The 15579-nt window shown below is 27.2% G+C and overlaps 2 protein-coding genes across 2 annotated transcripts in view; both read right to left on the bottom strand.

The window, feature by feature from the left end:
* LOC129907352 (UPF0605 protein CG18335) overlaps positions 1 to 15579 on the bottom strand; it is a 205488-nt gene that overhangs the window by 59089 nt on the left and 130820 nt on the right. The gene's annotated exons all lie outside the window — the stretch shown is intronic.
* LOC129907346 (juvenile hormone epoxide hydrolase 2-like) lies at positions 654 to 14163 on the bottom strand. The gene is made up of 3 exons (XM_055983504.1): positions 13684 to 14163; positions 1606 to 1804; positions 654 to 1549 (listed from the first exon to the last, which is right to left on the bottom strand). Exons 1-3 carry the CDS (start codon positions 14073 to 14075, stop codon positions 767 to 769), a joined length of 1374 nt encoding a protein of 457 aa, XP_055839479.1. The 5' UTR covers positions 14076 to 14163; the 3' UTR covers positions 654 to 766.

Genomic DNA, 15579 nt, shown 5'->3' with positions numbered 1-15579 from the left:
TGCTTACATTTTTGTACAAAAATAACAGTTATTGGTTTGGATGTAACCAGGTACGTAGGTACACCCAAACGATCTTGCTCTTAGAGTTCAAGTTGCTAAATTGTTTAAGGCTTTTTATGTACATATATGGTATATATGAACTCCAAAACAAGTATGCAATTTAGTTTAATTCATTCAGATGCATTTTCAGAAAAAAATATTTTCAAAATCATAAGAGCCGTTTCTTAAAAAAATCAAATTTTTTAATAAATAAAAATAAAATTGGTATGCCATTTTATAGTAATTATTAATCAGCACCTAAAATCCCGTATTCGAAATTTTGATTTTTCAAAAAAAAAAAAAAAATTTTTAATTCAAAAATTATTTTTTTTTTTCAAATTTTTATTTCGAATTTATATTAAATCGATGTAAATGCTTTTGCATAAAAACATACCTAAATTCGTTGAAATAGAATTAGAAGTTTCGAAGAAAATCATATTAAAAAACAGTTCTATTGCAGGTACCGTTTTTTTTTTTAATAATTTAATAATTTTTTAATAATTTAATAATCATTAAAAGATAGAACTTGTTTAAAAACCAACATATAAATTTTTTTAACAAAATCGTTGGACCCGAAGTGACATTTTATTTAATTCAAAACTCATTTTAAAAAATCTTTTTAAAAAAATCTAAAAAATTTAATTGAATTTTAAACCAATAACCTCTATTACAAAGTTTTTTTTTTTTATTTTACAAAATTTATTTACAAACCCAAATTGAAAAAAATCTAAGTCATAACTTTCTTAACAAATTCAACAAAATCCTTATACAAAATTTTTGGTTGTTCTAAAGCTATAAAATGCCCGCCATCATTGTGATAGGTACTGTGCACCAAATTTGTAAATTTATCCTTAAGCTGCCAATCAGTAGAATGTGCCAAATCGTGTCTAAATCTAGCACATCCAGTTGGTGTACTGGTCGGAACTCGATCCATTTTCATATCTCTCTGATTTTGAGCATAAACTTCAGCATAAAGCCTTTGTGATGTTGTAATGGAATCTGTTAAATAATAAATCATCAAATTGTCCAACAAAGCATCCATTGTGAATCTTTGTGTCAATCCACCATCAGGAAGATTTCTGTATTTTAAATTGGTCCATGTTGAGAATTTCTCCAAAATATAAGCAGCCAATCCAACTGGATTGTTTAGAAGAGCTGTACCAATTGTATCAGGTTTTGTTGCTTGAATATGGAAATAACCACTTTCTTCAAGAAGATTGAAGAATTTATCCAATCCAGGAATATGGAATTCTTCTTGATGTTTTTCCAAAAACAATGGTGGATATAATTCAGTTATGAATCCTTTGATATTTGCTACCAAACTGTTGGTAAAGCACAAATTCGAATGGTATCCAATGCTGTTTTCTGGGAAAAGAGTTGCAACATTGCTGCCAATTATGCTTCCCCAATCGCCACCTTGAATGAGGAATTTTTTGTGTCCAACTCGAAGCATGAGATTGCGGAAAACTACTGCCATTTCAGCTGCTCCGAAGTTTTTCTTTGAAGCACCCTAAAAATAAAAGATATAAGACTTTTTTTTATGGAATTGTTATTAAGTTAACAAACCTGAGACCAACCATATCCAACCAAACTTGGTGCAATAACTTCAAACACGTAGTCACTATCTTTTGAGGGAGTTGTAAGGAAAGGAATTAATTCGTAAAATTCTCGAACAGATCCTGGCCAGCCATGGAGCAGAAGTAGAGGTACAACTTTTTTGGTGCCTGGTTTAGTTGGTTTCACATGTAAAAAGTGAATTTTGAGTCTGAAATTGAAAGAAAATAAAAACACTTAGGTTCATGTCATCTTATGTATATGTATAAATTGAACATTTTTAAACACACAATCTTGAAGGCTTAAATGGTCGTTAATCGTCAATAAAGTTAAAAAAAAAAAAACTTTTATGTGATCAGGAAAAGAAAATAATTCATTGTTATCAACGGTCACTGGGGCGTATGCGTAACTTTTTTCTCTTGTTTTTTTTTTTTTTTAATTTCATTTTAAATCCACACCTGCTTCAATTTTAAATTGAAAAATTTCAAGTAATGAATCATCATCACACATGACTACATTTTTTAATGAGAACAAACTGCTGGTTTTATGAGTTGTCACCAGTAAATGGTGACACCTCATAAAACCATATTTCAATTTAAAATAATAAAAATAAATTTATTTACATGCACTTTTACTTTTAAAAATGCAATTTGAATTTTAAAACTTCTCATTTTAATGCGATAATTTGATTGTAAAAATAAACCTTGCACCTTAAAATTAATCAAAGCATTTTAAGTTGAAATATCTTTAACAATGTAGCTGAGTTGAGATGTTAATGGGATGTGGGATTTACGGTCAGAGGCAAAGACCAAAGGAAAATGTCTTACGGTTTTCGATTTAATGCAATTCTTAAAAATTTCGAAAAATCCCTACTTTGCAACTGTATTTTGCTTCCTGCGCCCATTATTTATTTTTGTTTTCATTCCATACGCCATTTCGCTGCAAATTAACCAACAGTTTCAAGTTTTATAAAAAATCAATTTTTAACTCTTATTTGAGAGCAACACCGTAAAAAAAATTTGTACGGTGTGAGAATGGTTTATTATTTTAAAAAGTTGCTCTGTTATTGTAGTTTTCAAAAAAGTAGGTACAAAAGTTTCCAAAGTTGCAGTTAGATCGAAAAATATTACCATTTAAATTCAATAAAACAGGGTTTTTCAGAGCAGAAATACAAACAAAAATTGAGGCTTTTGTTTAAAGAAAAATAAACAAATAACAGTTCGCGAAAATTTGTTTATTTTTTGTTGTTTTTTTGTTCTGAAAACCCCTGTGTTGTTGAATTCAAATTCTAATATTTTTCGATCTAACTGCAACTTTGTAAACTTTTGTACTTTTTTGAATTTTGATTACCTACAGTATAAATTTTATTCATCTATCTATTAAAAGAAAAAAGTTATAATCAATTGATTTTTCGTGTCGCTTTTTCGTTTCATTTTGTTTCAAATCACTACGATACTAAAACAGTTTTCACTCCAAAAAAGTTGTTTATGCCATTTTGAAGAAATTATTAATTAACACTTAAAAACAAAATTTCGAACACTAACCCGTTTTCAAAAAATTGATTTTCAAAAAAAAAAAAAAAAATATTATTTAGAAGTCCAAAAATGTGTTTTTATTTTAGTAAATTACGGCTGATATACCAAGCACGTCGATTTCAACTTAAGATTTCTCGAAGAAGTAAAGACATATTAACACTTAGTTCTTTTAGAAACCGTTACAAGTTCAATTTAAACAAATTAATAACCAAACGCTAAGAAATAAGCTCAAAAACTGGTAAAAAGCGGCATTTTCAATTTTCTAACGAAAATATCTCTAAAACGTAATGTGATAGAATTTTTATGACTTCGGATTCGAGCTGAGCACCCAAAAAAAACTATAGAAAAGTATACCCTGGTTTCTGTAACAAGAACCTTATTGACCAGTGTGATACACTTTCATGAAGGTGATTTAACATTGTTCTTGAAATAAAATACACTACTGGGTTGCACGAACTTGCTCTTAGGGTTCAAGTTGCTTAAATTTTTAAAAGGTTTTATATAAAAACTCAAAAAATTAATTTGAAAAATAAAAAACTTAAAATTCATTATTCTAAAGGAAATATACAACATCTGAAATCAAATTCAGCTCTACAAGTATGCAATTTCATTTCTTTTATTAAGAAGCATTTTTAGACAAAAAAATTTCAAAATCGTCAGAGCCATTTTTTTAACAACTAGGTAAAATTTTATACCTAATCATTTTTTGCAAAAAAAAAAAAAAAAAAAAATTAAATAAAATTTGGATGCCATTTTGAAGAAATAACCAAAATTTCAAAAAAAATCAAAAAATTAATTTTTTCAAAATTTTATTTTTGGCTTATATTAAATGCTTTTTTACAAAAAATTTGGTTGAAATCGAATTAGTAGTTTCGGAGAAAATCCGATTTAAAAAAAAAACGATTCAAAGTATCAATGGTACCGTTAATAATGATCTTCAAAAAAAATTGTTTTTTTATCAAAAGATAGACCTTGTCTTTAAATTTACATTTGAATTTTTTTAAACAAAATCGTTCGAGAAATTTCAACTTAACTAAAATCGGTATATGATAAGTACCATTATTTTTGGTCCAAAAAAAATTTAAAAATCACCTCTGGAGAGTCAACAAATAACGCTAAATATCAAGCTAGACATTAATCGGTTAAGTCTGACAGAAGTTTTCCTAGACCTAGTCAGTTTTGAAAATATTTCTATAATTCGTCGGCGTAAAGCAAAATTGTTCTAAGTCCCTAAGAAATCCTATGTACTTAGAACAATTTAGCTTTACGCCGACGAATTACACTGATTTACAAGGGTCTTGTTGCCGAAACAAAAATATACTTTTCTGAAGGTTTTCGGTGTGCTGAACTCGAATCCGAAGTCAGAAACAACTAATCAGCTCCAATTTTTGAGATATTACCGCAAAAAAAAACGTTTTTTTGAGTTCTTCGGACCTATATATTTTGTATACGGAAAATTGTTTGAGCATATTTAGTAACAGTTTCTTTAAGAACTGTTTTCCATCTTTCGATACCTGTTCAAATCTTTTCAATATCTTTTGTATTGCCCGAGATATCTTGAAATGAAGTAAGTGGGTTTGGCTTCATATTTATCATAAAGCAGATAATGACGTTATAAAATTTATAAAAATACCAAACAACTGAGGATATCTCGGGCAGTAAAAAAGATATCGGAAAAATTTAAACAGATTTAAAAAGGTGGAAAATAGCTCTCATAAAAACCGTTACTAAACAAAAAAAAACAATTTTCTTTATATAAAAGAATAAGGTCCGAAGTACTGCATTTTCTAACTATAATATTTCAAAAACGAGAGCTGATTAATTTTTTTTGACTTCGAAAAACCTTCAGAAAAGTATATTTTTGTTTCCGCAAAAAAAAAAGTTTAATTTTGTTAACTAGTGTTATAGATAATCATTTATAATTAATGTAAATTAACTGCACAATTATAGCCAGTGAATTCATTAAGAAGCAGTGATTGTTTACAAATAGGTTCTATTCATATTTTTGTTAAACACCGAAGAGCAGAGCAAGTTACATACTTTAAAAACAAGCTCAAAGAAGCTTTAGCTTTCAACTTATTTCAGACATTGTGAAACAAATTACATATTGTAATCAAATTATATCAGAGTTTGATAAACTTTTTTGCAAATCATTCTCTATATTTTCCTACTTTATACAAATTAACATGTAATCGTTATGAAAGTATCGAACTTATTTCTATTTTTCCAATGCAAAATTTCAAAAGCTTTATTTTAATTAAATAATTTGCTTAGAGGTACTTGTATGAATAAAATATATTAGTTAGATTTTCTAATTTATCTTATCTTTAATTCGAACTTTGAGTTTTTTTTATCAAAGTGCTTGAAGATATACAATAGTTTAGTTATTATCTTTATTAATTTAATTTCCGATTTTAATTTTTTATGAATATTAATCTAAATCATTGTATCCCGAAAAAAAAGTACTTTTGCATGGCATGCAAATATAGATATAGAAGACTGGTTATAAAGGTTTAAATGAAGCTTTTATTCATGTAATAAAATGTTTCTAGTTGTACACTTTTTAACAGAGCATTATTTGCATTCATCGATAAAAATCAAGAGTCGATGTATTGATAGACAAAATAATACAAATTAGTATCAATCAAAGTTAAATAGATATATTATGTATGTTGTTAAGCTAATCAAAGCCATTCATTTTATTCACGCATTATCTATTTAAATTTATAGCACGTTTCTTAAAAAAATCTAATCTTGATTTAAGACAAGTTATTTAAATAATTTTTTTATCGGCGTAATGAAGTAATTTAACACTAGAAATAATTAAAAAATTTAAATTAACTAAAAAACAATTAGTTTGTTTTAAGCAGTAATGTATTTCATGCAAAATGCTTCCAATATTACACGAAATCGTGAGGCAATTGTAATTAGCTTAATCTTGCCATTTTAACAACTTATCAGCTTGTTTGCAATTTACTCACATGAGTGCGTTTTAACTGAGTAACTTTTTATCAGATCTGAATATATGAGACTTTTTTTTTGAACTTAAATAAATATTTATGGTAAATGAGAAGATGTAGCTTCTACGAGTTTAAACTGCTGGTGGTTAAAAGCATAAACATAATTTTTTAGATAAGTCATATCATAAAAACTGTCATTAGCTGAGCTGCTAAGCGTAAAAATAAAATACACGATTGGGTTGCACTACTTGGTCTCCTATGCCAACATTAGCTAAGAATGTTAAAATTTTATTAATTATTATTTCATTTGCAAAAAAAAAAAAAAAATTAAAATTGTTAGAAATGTAAAACAAAAAATAGTTTTTAAATATCGAAAAACTTTTTTAAATAGTTTTAAACCAAAAACTTCTATTACAAGGAACTTAATAATTAAGTTTATAGTTTTTTAAAAATATAATTTTTCAAAAATTAAAAAAAAACTGTTAAGCATTTTAAGAAATTGTTAATGAACATGCAAAAACTCCAACCAGTTTTCAAAATCTTGACTTTTTCAAAATTGAATTGTATTAAAAAATACAAAAAAGTATTTCTTTTAAATTTAGGCAAATTTTAGTATAAGTTTAGGTACTTAAAATGCAAAGTTCTTTACCTGTAAACAACTCAAGAAAATGGTTCTAGAATAATTTATATTGTTTTATTTTATAATTATAATTTTTAAAGAAAAATATTAATTAAATAAAAAAATAGCATAGGTACCTGCCAAAATAACCATACAAATTTTAATTTTTTTTTTCAAAAACGGCTCTAACTTTTACCTAAAATTTTTGTGTGCAATGCTAAAAAAAAAGACTTTCCCTATTTCTATCCTTCTTTTTTCTTTCTACATTTCTTGTTAAAGACTTACCTATCTAATTTCAAAAAAAAAAAAAAAACACTTTTATAAAACATTTTAAAAAACGCAATATTAAAATATTGTAAAAATTTCAAAAAACACATTTTTTAATTTTTTTGATATTTCAATTTTTTTTTTTGAAAACGAGTAGATATTTTTTCGAATTTTTTTTAAAGTCTTGATTAATATTTTCATACCATTTTAACCAAAAAAATTTGTCTCTTCAGAAGCAAAGTGAAGTAATTTTATAAAAGTAAATTTTTAAATTTTTAAAAATAATGAAATTTTTTAATTTTCTAAAAATAATTAAACTATTTGTAGGCTTTATGCAAGTTTAAATAAAACAGTTGCAATTTCTGACTTATGTCACTTTATAAATTTATAAAATCAAATCATACTTTTTTTTCTGATCAAAATGATTTAAAACGGTGTATAAGTAATTATAAAAACAAATTTTACATAGGTAGAAGAGTAACTAAAGCTCAAAAAATGGCAATATTAGGGAACCCGGCCGGACAGCTTAGATTTTGATGATCTTTTTTTTCAAACGTCTATAATTAAAAATACTTTAAAATCTATAGATTAAAAATTGCCGGTGTTGCCGTTTTGATTTTTTAAATTTAATTGAAGATTTTTGTGAACAAAATTTTTTTTTTTCAAAAATTTTGCTTAAGTTTCATAAATTAATTGATGCCAAAAGATTTTCTAGACAATTAAAGAAAAACAATAAACAAATATATTTGAGTGAGGGACAATCGCTTAAACGATCGATAGATGCAATTTTCTTATTAATTGAAACAAAAAAAAAAAAATATGTGCAACGTCTACAATATTAAAACATACATTTTTAAAAAGCTAGAAGCTTATTCATATTTGTTAAATTAAAATTAATTAAATTGAATAAATTGCTTTTGAAAGAATGGTAATTGAACTCAGATTTTTGGAAAAAAAAAAAATTGAAAAAATTTTAAGATGTCGCACTGTGGGCTAGAACGCTTTTTTAGCTGGAATTAATTAATTAATTAAGTAGAAATTCTCGAAATAATCTAAAGTTGCAGTTAAAGCCATTAAGATGATGTCGAATGATATAATAATGATACAACAGACACTAAAGATAAGACCAACAACAAAAATAAACGAAATATTATGTTAAATAAGGTTTTCCAATTTAAAACAGATATTTTTGGTATAAAAAACAAAAAAAATGAGTTTTTTAAAGTTTGAACCCATCAAACTCGAAAATGGTGTCATTGAACGCTTACAAAAGTTGTTTTTACTAAATAGGGAAGGTAAAATGTTAATGCAAATAAAAAAAACCGTTATTTGAAAACATTCAACACGTTTAAGTGGTTTTTTTGAACATTTTTCTCACAATTCTTTCAGAGTTACAGCGAAAAAAGTTTGTGCTTGTAGGACGTAGTTTTATAAAAAACATAATGCCATATAGGCTAGCTACTTATTAAAATTATTTCTAGAGTGTGCCTACGCGTGCCTTTTTTTTAAAGCTTAGGAACATTCGTTTTATATGAAATCGGTGCTAGTAACATACTTTACCTTAAAATTTATAAACAAAAGTTCAATAAAATTACAATTTAATAGCAAATACTATATTAGGATATATCACTAATTGATAAACTAGCAAAATTTTCACAATCGATCCGTTAAAACAAACTCAGTAAAGGAATATCTGGATAGAGGAAAAAGTGGACTTTTTTGCTTTTTTTTCGAAAACTTGCTTTTCGATTGTGTTTTTATGTATCCAATGAATGCTTTGACCTCAATTTTGAATGAACAATTATAGCTAGTCCATTTATCTATCGAATAAGACTAAAATGAGCAATATTTGAAGAAGTTGACTTTTTAATTAATTCCTGCTAAAATAGCGTTCTAGCCCACAGTGTGTCGTTTTTAAAACTTTTTCGTAATATACAAAACATTTATTTTTCAAATTTTGTTGGCCACATTTATTATGATTTGAAATTATAAAAGGAAATATCAATATGTATTACGGTTAATGAAAAAAAAAAAATTAAAAAGTATTTTTTTAATAGAAGTTTTGAAAAAAATTTAACTTATTTTTTTTTTTTTTTAAAGTTCAACATTATTTTTTATTCATTCAATAGTCCTTATTCTTGAAAGTTCAATAGCAACATTTTAAAGTTCTTATTTGCCAAAATCTTTGAGAAAATCAATTATTGCAATGCAAAAATTCTGTTTTCATCAAAAAAATCGAATGAAATTGAAGTAATTTTTATATTTTTTTTTTCAAAACTGTTATATATATTACCTTTTCCTCTTCGGAATTCAACTGATAATATTAATGGCCAAAATTTGTATTTTAAATAAATTCATTTTTTACTACGAAAAAGTTTGAAAAAAAGCCATTTAACATTTTTTAATATCGTTTTTTTTCCAAAATTTTGAGTTGAGGACTATTCTTTAAAAAACTCTTGATTAAATTTAATGGATTTAAATTTTTCAGAAAGAAATGAGATTCTATCTTTTTAAAAACGTGCCTGTAAATATTGTAGGTGTTGCCGTTGTGTTGAAAATATTTTTTGTTGTGTTTGAAGTCAGTTTGTGAGAAAATTGCATTTCGTCCCGTTTCTGCTTGAACATCGATAGTACATTTTTTTAAAAGATTTTTGTTTCTGTTAAACATTGCTCTAAAACTTATAAATAGAATAGATACAAAGATTTAAGTACAGAAACAACTCAATCAATACGTCTTAAACAAAACTTGATTTTCCTTTGTTCAATTCATTGTTTTGATTTTGAGAAAAATATGTATTTATTTTAAGAACTGAACAAAATTTGCTATGTGGATACGTGTTTCAAGCTGAAACGGGACGAATTTCTTTCTTTCTTGAAGACTACATAAATTTGAAATCGATTCTTTTAAACAACAATTCTTTAACATGATTTTACATTGGGTTTGGGTTTATTTCCCTAGCAGATTTTATTTATTTGGAAAAAAATGTTGCACTGAAGAAAATTAAATTAAATTTAATAAATAATATCGCAAGTAAAAAGGTAAAGAAATGACAGATAAACAAACTTTTCGATTTTAAACTTTAGCATGCGATTTCAATGACTCTGCGGACAATTTTAAAATTTTTAATAGTGGGAAACATGTCCGAATGAAATAATTTTTTTTAACACCATTATGTACATTTCTATGTGTCTTTAAAAATGGAAGACAAAAATATCAACCCGTACAGATTTCAATACCTAGGGAAAAGTGAATTGCAAATTCTGACCCTTGCAGTCGCAATTATAATTAAAATGCCCTTTGTTTGTGCTTTGCAAATTTTACATAGAAATGTTTTCAAAATAACAAAAAAAACTCTACACAAGTTTGCTATAAACAATTCTATTTTTAAAACAACATTAAAAAAAAAAATAACATTTGCTGCATTAATTTAACAGACAGTTCGCTGGCTGAGAATTATAAGGGTGTATTTCATACAAAATACAAAAAATGAGTTTTATACACCAAAATTTTCGTTATTTCAGTGGCTTTTAGACAAAATTTAAAAAAAAATTAGAAAAAAATTAATGGCGACGGCACAGGTAAAAAAGACATACAACTTTCATGATTTCACATACATGTATTAATATAATAAGGTTCTATGTTATTCAAATTGCAACATAGAACCTTTTTACTGATTTTTTCAAACAAAAAAATACATTGATTTAAGTTACATAGAACTTTTTTACGCAAATTTTTCAAAATGAAATCTTATGGAAATGATCTTTTTTCTTACTAAAGTAAAAATAAAAGATCTTTTGATGTTTTTGCTGGTATTGAACAACAGGGATGGAGTCGGCTAACTTGATAGTCAATAAATGACAGTCATAAACGACGATTTTGCTCCATAATTCGTCGTTTTTGGCTATCAACTATCGACTATCAAGTTAGCGGACGGGCTCTTGCTTAGCAGCAAAGAATTTTTGTATCTCGTTCTGTACTCTTTAAACCAAAAAATTTGTACTATCCAACCTTAACTTTTGCAATAATTCATAACCTAGATATTCTTACATCATAATTAAATTAAAATAATGTTTTTTGTGTGCCAAGAATTGGAAGTGATTTTTTGAAAACTTTTTTTTCATAATCGAGGTTGGGAATTTCGTAGTTCGTATTAATAAACCAAAAGTTAAAGAAACACTTAGATTCCTTAACTTTAAATAAAAGAAGTCACCTTAGTACCCAAAAAACAAAAAATTAACAAATTTTTAGTGGTATTTGGAAAATTCAGTATTTTTTTTTTCAAAGGTCAAGATTTTACTCTACTAACCGTAGTGAACTCTTCGTTATTCATCTTAAAAATTATATTAGTTTATTTCTATTAATAGTTTCATCGAATAAAAATTTTTTTTAACTTGAAGCAAATTTACTTACGTTATACATGGAGACAAATAAGCAGCTTAGAATCAAGATGATACTCCTCTAAAATCCAATACTCTTAAATTAATAAGATTTCTAATAAAAATAAGTAAAATTTGTTTAATCCTTTTTAAAATCAAAGTGAACTTCATTTTAATAAAAATTTTCTTCTTAACCCTCTACTGCATACGAAGCCAAATATGGTTTTGTCTGTTTGTATGCACTTTTCTCTTCTCTGTCACAAAAAAATGGTAAAGATTAAATACAATCCTCTTCTTTAAGTTTCTGAGAACCCATAGAGATAGTTTTTTCGTGTGTCCGACACAAAATAAATGTGTATTTTATGATCACAGGTGAGTCGATCAGTCGTGTGCATTGAAATCGAAAATGTAGAATATATCCATACTTTAAGTGTTAATTATTGCGTTTGTTTGGAAAGTAAAGTGGAATTAAAAATTTATTTTTGATCGATTGTCTAATTGTGTATGCTATGAACCAATTTTTGTTGAAAAAAAATTATTGGCCTGGTCTTGGGAGGGCAAAAAGTACGGAAGCCATATTTGGCTTCGTATGCATTAAGGGGTTGTAAATCTACACAATTTGTTAAATTTTTTTGTTGGAAAATTTTGTTTCTTTACATTGTTATTTTGCTTGGAAGTTATGTTTTGCTTCAGAAATGGAGCCCCTTCGCCTTTAGAGACATTTTTCTCATGTTAACCATATTTCCAGCGGCGTAACCTTTAAAATTTTAGGGGGAGGGGGGCTCACCAATAATATTTTTCAATAATTTTATTACTTTATAGTTTTTGTAAGATCTGGGAGTGGGTGAAAATGTTGGAGCAAGACTAACTTCGACAGTGGAAAGAATGTGAACCAGAAGAAATGTTTAAAACGGACGAAAACAAATTGCTTTTCTCGGTTCCATGTCTTAAAATGAGCCAATTTGAATTAATTCGTAACCTTTTGTAATACAATGTATTTTTTTTACTTTATTTTGTTTTTAAATGATAAATATTTATCTTTTGATGTTTTTAATTGTATTTTTTACATAATCTGAATAAATAAAATTTGTAAGATTTCTTACCCCTTAATGCATACGAAGCCAAATTTGGCTTATAAACAAATTTTTTAAACAAATTAATTTAAACAAATTTTTTTAATGAAAACCGTTTTGAAATAACCCAAAGAACCCATGTAAAGCATTTTTTAATTTTTTCGTCCGCTAATATTAATTCATGCAGTAGAGGGTTAAGAAAATTTAAGTGTAGATACCTGCTAAGACTGAAATTATTTTTCATTAATTTTCTGTACTTATTAAAATAAAAAGATTAAACAAACTTTAAATTTTTTTAGGCATACATTTTGTACCGTAGATGATTGTTTTAAGACGACTGTCTTTCTGGCAAAAAAGCATGCAAAAATCCGATTGATTTAATACAAATTCTAAATGTTTTTAGCATGTCTTTTTTCTGTGTACCTAATTCAACAATTGTTGTTTTCTAAAAATGCAACAACGTGATTTGTGGTATTTTGTTCTGTTATTTAAAATAGATTTTGACTGTTTTGTGCAAAACTTGAATAAAATTAAATTAAATCAAAGCCTATTTCACGATGAAGTCACTTTTTTCATATAAAATGCATTTATTACGTTTAAGCTCTTTATAACTATAAGGTTCTATGTTGAACATAGAACCTTTTTCAAATTTTTTTACAAATTTTTTCATAAAAAGGTTCTATGTCATTTTTTAAAAATGCTCATAGAATCCTTTTTTGTGGTGAAATTAATGTTTTTTTCATGGTTTTATGATTTTTTTAGGGTCCTTTATAAGATTGCATCAATACTTTACTGCTATGTAACTATTTTATCCAAAAACCAGCCTTAAAAAACTTTGAGATCGATTTTCTCAAAACTAAGGTGAGTTGACATACAACCCTATAATTCTTAGCCAGCGAGTTGTTTAGATTTATATTCCCGCAGTCAGTAAAAATGTTTACGTAAAATTTTTAAATTATTATTATCTTTCACAAATATAAACCACATAATGACAAACTATAATAAATCAAACAAAAATATATGGAAATTGTGAAACTTTGTTATCAGAGCGTAGAAAATATGTTTTTTTTTGCAAAAAAAAAAAAACAAACCAAAAAACTTTCGCTAAAATTAAAATTTGGACTTAATGAAGCAAATTTGCGGTTTCCAAACAAATACAACACCGGTTCTTATGCAATATCCCATTACAAACAATATACCCAATTCGCAATTTTCTCTCTATACCCGAGAGATGCCCCATCACTCAGGGGGTCACTTACCCCTGAATCTGTGTCGTAAATTGTGGAAACTGGTTGAGAAATTGTTCGCGTTCAGACCATCTTGTGAGGTAGTTGTCGCGCCAATAGGTGATGACATTTCTCAAAGCTTTGCTATTAAATCCATATTCGAAGTTGACGTCTTCAAGTGGGGCATGCAATTTAAGAGGACGTGCTAGCTGTTGTTTGAGATCATTAACAGCTTCAGCGTATTTGATCGTAAAGGGTTTAATAGAAGCATCTTCTTTGTAAGAACTTGCTAAACCTGGTCCCCAATATGCATTAACATCTAATGCTGGAGGAGGCAGAGGTTTTGAGATGTTTCTATAATTTTGGTAAAGTACAGCAGTTCCCAGTGATAAAACCACAAACAAGACTCTAGCCATGAAACCCATTATGAAGAAGGATTGTCAATCCAAGACTATATTTCCGCACAAAACAACCGTCACTTTGAAGAGCTATTCACGAACTGGAAGGAAAGTTGAGTTGTGGAAACCGGCATGGGTTACAGAAAAATGGTTTCATGCTAAAAGCTTTTTTAGATTTTCATTGCTAAAATTGGAAGCTTTGAAAATGTTTTATTTGCTTTGATTGGCTTAATTAAGAGACTATAATGTAGCGGCCCATTGCATGATACATGAATATGATCAAATGATAAAGCTTTCGATAAAAGCTTTATTTCAATTAAATCGTATTGGAGAGGCAATGGAAATTGAAGTTTATGGTTCGAGGCGGTTATAATTAACCCAACTTTGGGAGAATTAAGAGAATAAGTTAATTGGCCATTTGTACTCTAATCAGTGTAGCCGAAATGAAGATTGATTTTTATTCAAATTAAGATTTGTATATGTATAAAAAACAAAATATGCGTAGGAATTCGCAAAACTTACAAAAGCAAAAGTATACGAATAAACTGATAGATAATGAACGACTTTTACACAAAGAGGCTAATATTAATCCATTTTTTTTGTAGGTTCTTAACTTAACAAGGTACAAGCAATGTTGTATCATACATACGGTGACCATATTTCTGGAAGCCAAACCCGGGACGGATAAAAAATTAAAATTTTTTTAAATGAGTTTTCATAATTTTTCCTTTTTTTGATATTAAGATTTCCTAAACGATTTTTAGGGAGCGTTTTTGTTGAAATCATTTAAGTCGTTTACGAAATCAGAATTCAAGAAAATGGTTTTTTTAATAATAGCTGCGTTCCTTTGGAAATATTTATCTACTTTTTAGTACTTAAAGCTGCTTTGAACTACTTTTTCAATATAGCAAAGTAGTTCAAAGTAGTTTTAAGTACTAAAAAGTAGATAAATATTTCCAAAGGAACGCAGCTAATGTCTGTTTATAACTTCTAAAAAAATATATTTTTAATCAAAATCGGGAGAGCTGTTTTTAACATTTTTATTTAAATGGTTTTGAAATTGTATAAACCTTAACACAACTTTTAACATGTCCTTAAAAGTTTTGAAACTTATCTGGGTTCTTTACTCTTCCATATATTGTTCTTTATTTGAAAACATTTTTCCTGGTGTACCAACCTGACAAACAGAAGCTGGAACTAAATACGAGTGGACGAACATTTAAAAAAAACTAAAGCCTAGTCTAGAGGCAAAACGAAATCGTAAACGAAAATTTTGCTTTTCGTTGCACAGTACGCAGCTTAGGAAACGAAATTCTTACCTGTGCTAGAATATATGGAGAGTTTTTTTATCGTTTTTTTACTTTGGAGACTTAGGGCCGGTTTGTTGACACTCGATTATCTTTTAATCAAGGATTTTTGTATGGAATAATCCTTGATTAAAATATAATCGACTGTGAACAAACCGGCACTTAGAAAATTTTTCGTTTTGCTTCAGCAGCGTACTAGAAAAATTTTAATTTCCAATCCCTGT

The sequence above is a fragment of the Episyrphus balteatus genome, chromosome 1, assembly GCF_945859705.1.
Source record: "Episyrphus balteatus chromosome 1, idEpiBalt1.1, whole genome shotgun sequence".
Classification (NCBI taxonomy): domain Eukaryota; kingdom Metazoa; phylum Arthropoda; class Insecta; order Diptera; family Syrphidae; genus Episyrphus; species Episyrphus balteatus.
This window is presented reverse-complemented; position numbering and strand designations above follow the sequence as displayed.

Excerpts from the sequence above, each read along its gene's own strand:
- LOC129907346 (XM_055983504.1), bottom strand. The coding sequence starts at position 14,075 with ATGGGTTTCATGGCTAGAGTCTTGTTTGTGGTTTTATCACTGGGAACT. Across the intron at positions 1,805-13,683 it reads TTTACGACACAGATTCAGGG|ACTCAAAATTCACTTTTTAC; the intron begins GTAAGTGACCCC and ends TTTCAATTTCAG. Across the intron at positions 1,550-1,605 it reads TTGGATATGGTTGGTCTCAG|GGTGCTTCAAAGAAAAACTT; the intron begins GTTTGTTAACTT and ends TTTTATTTTTAG.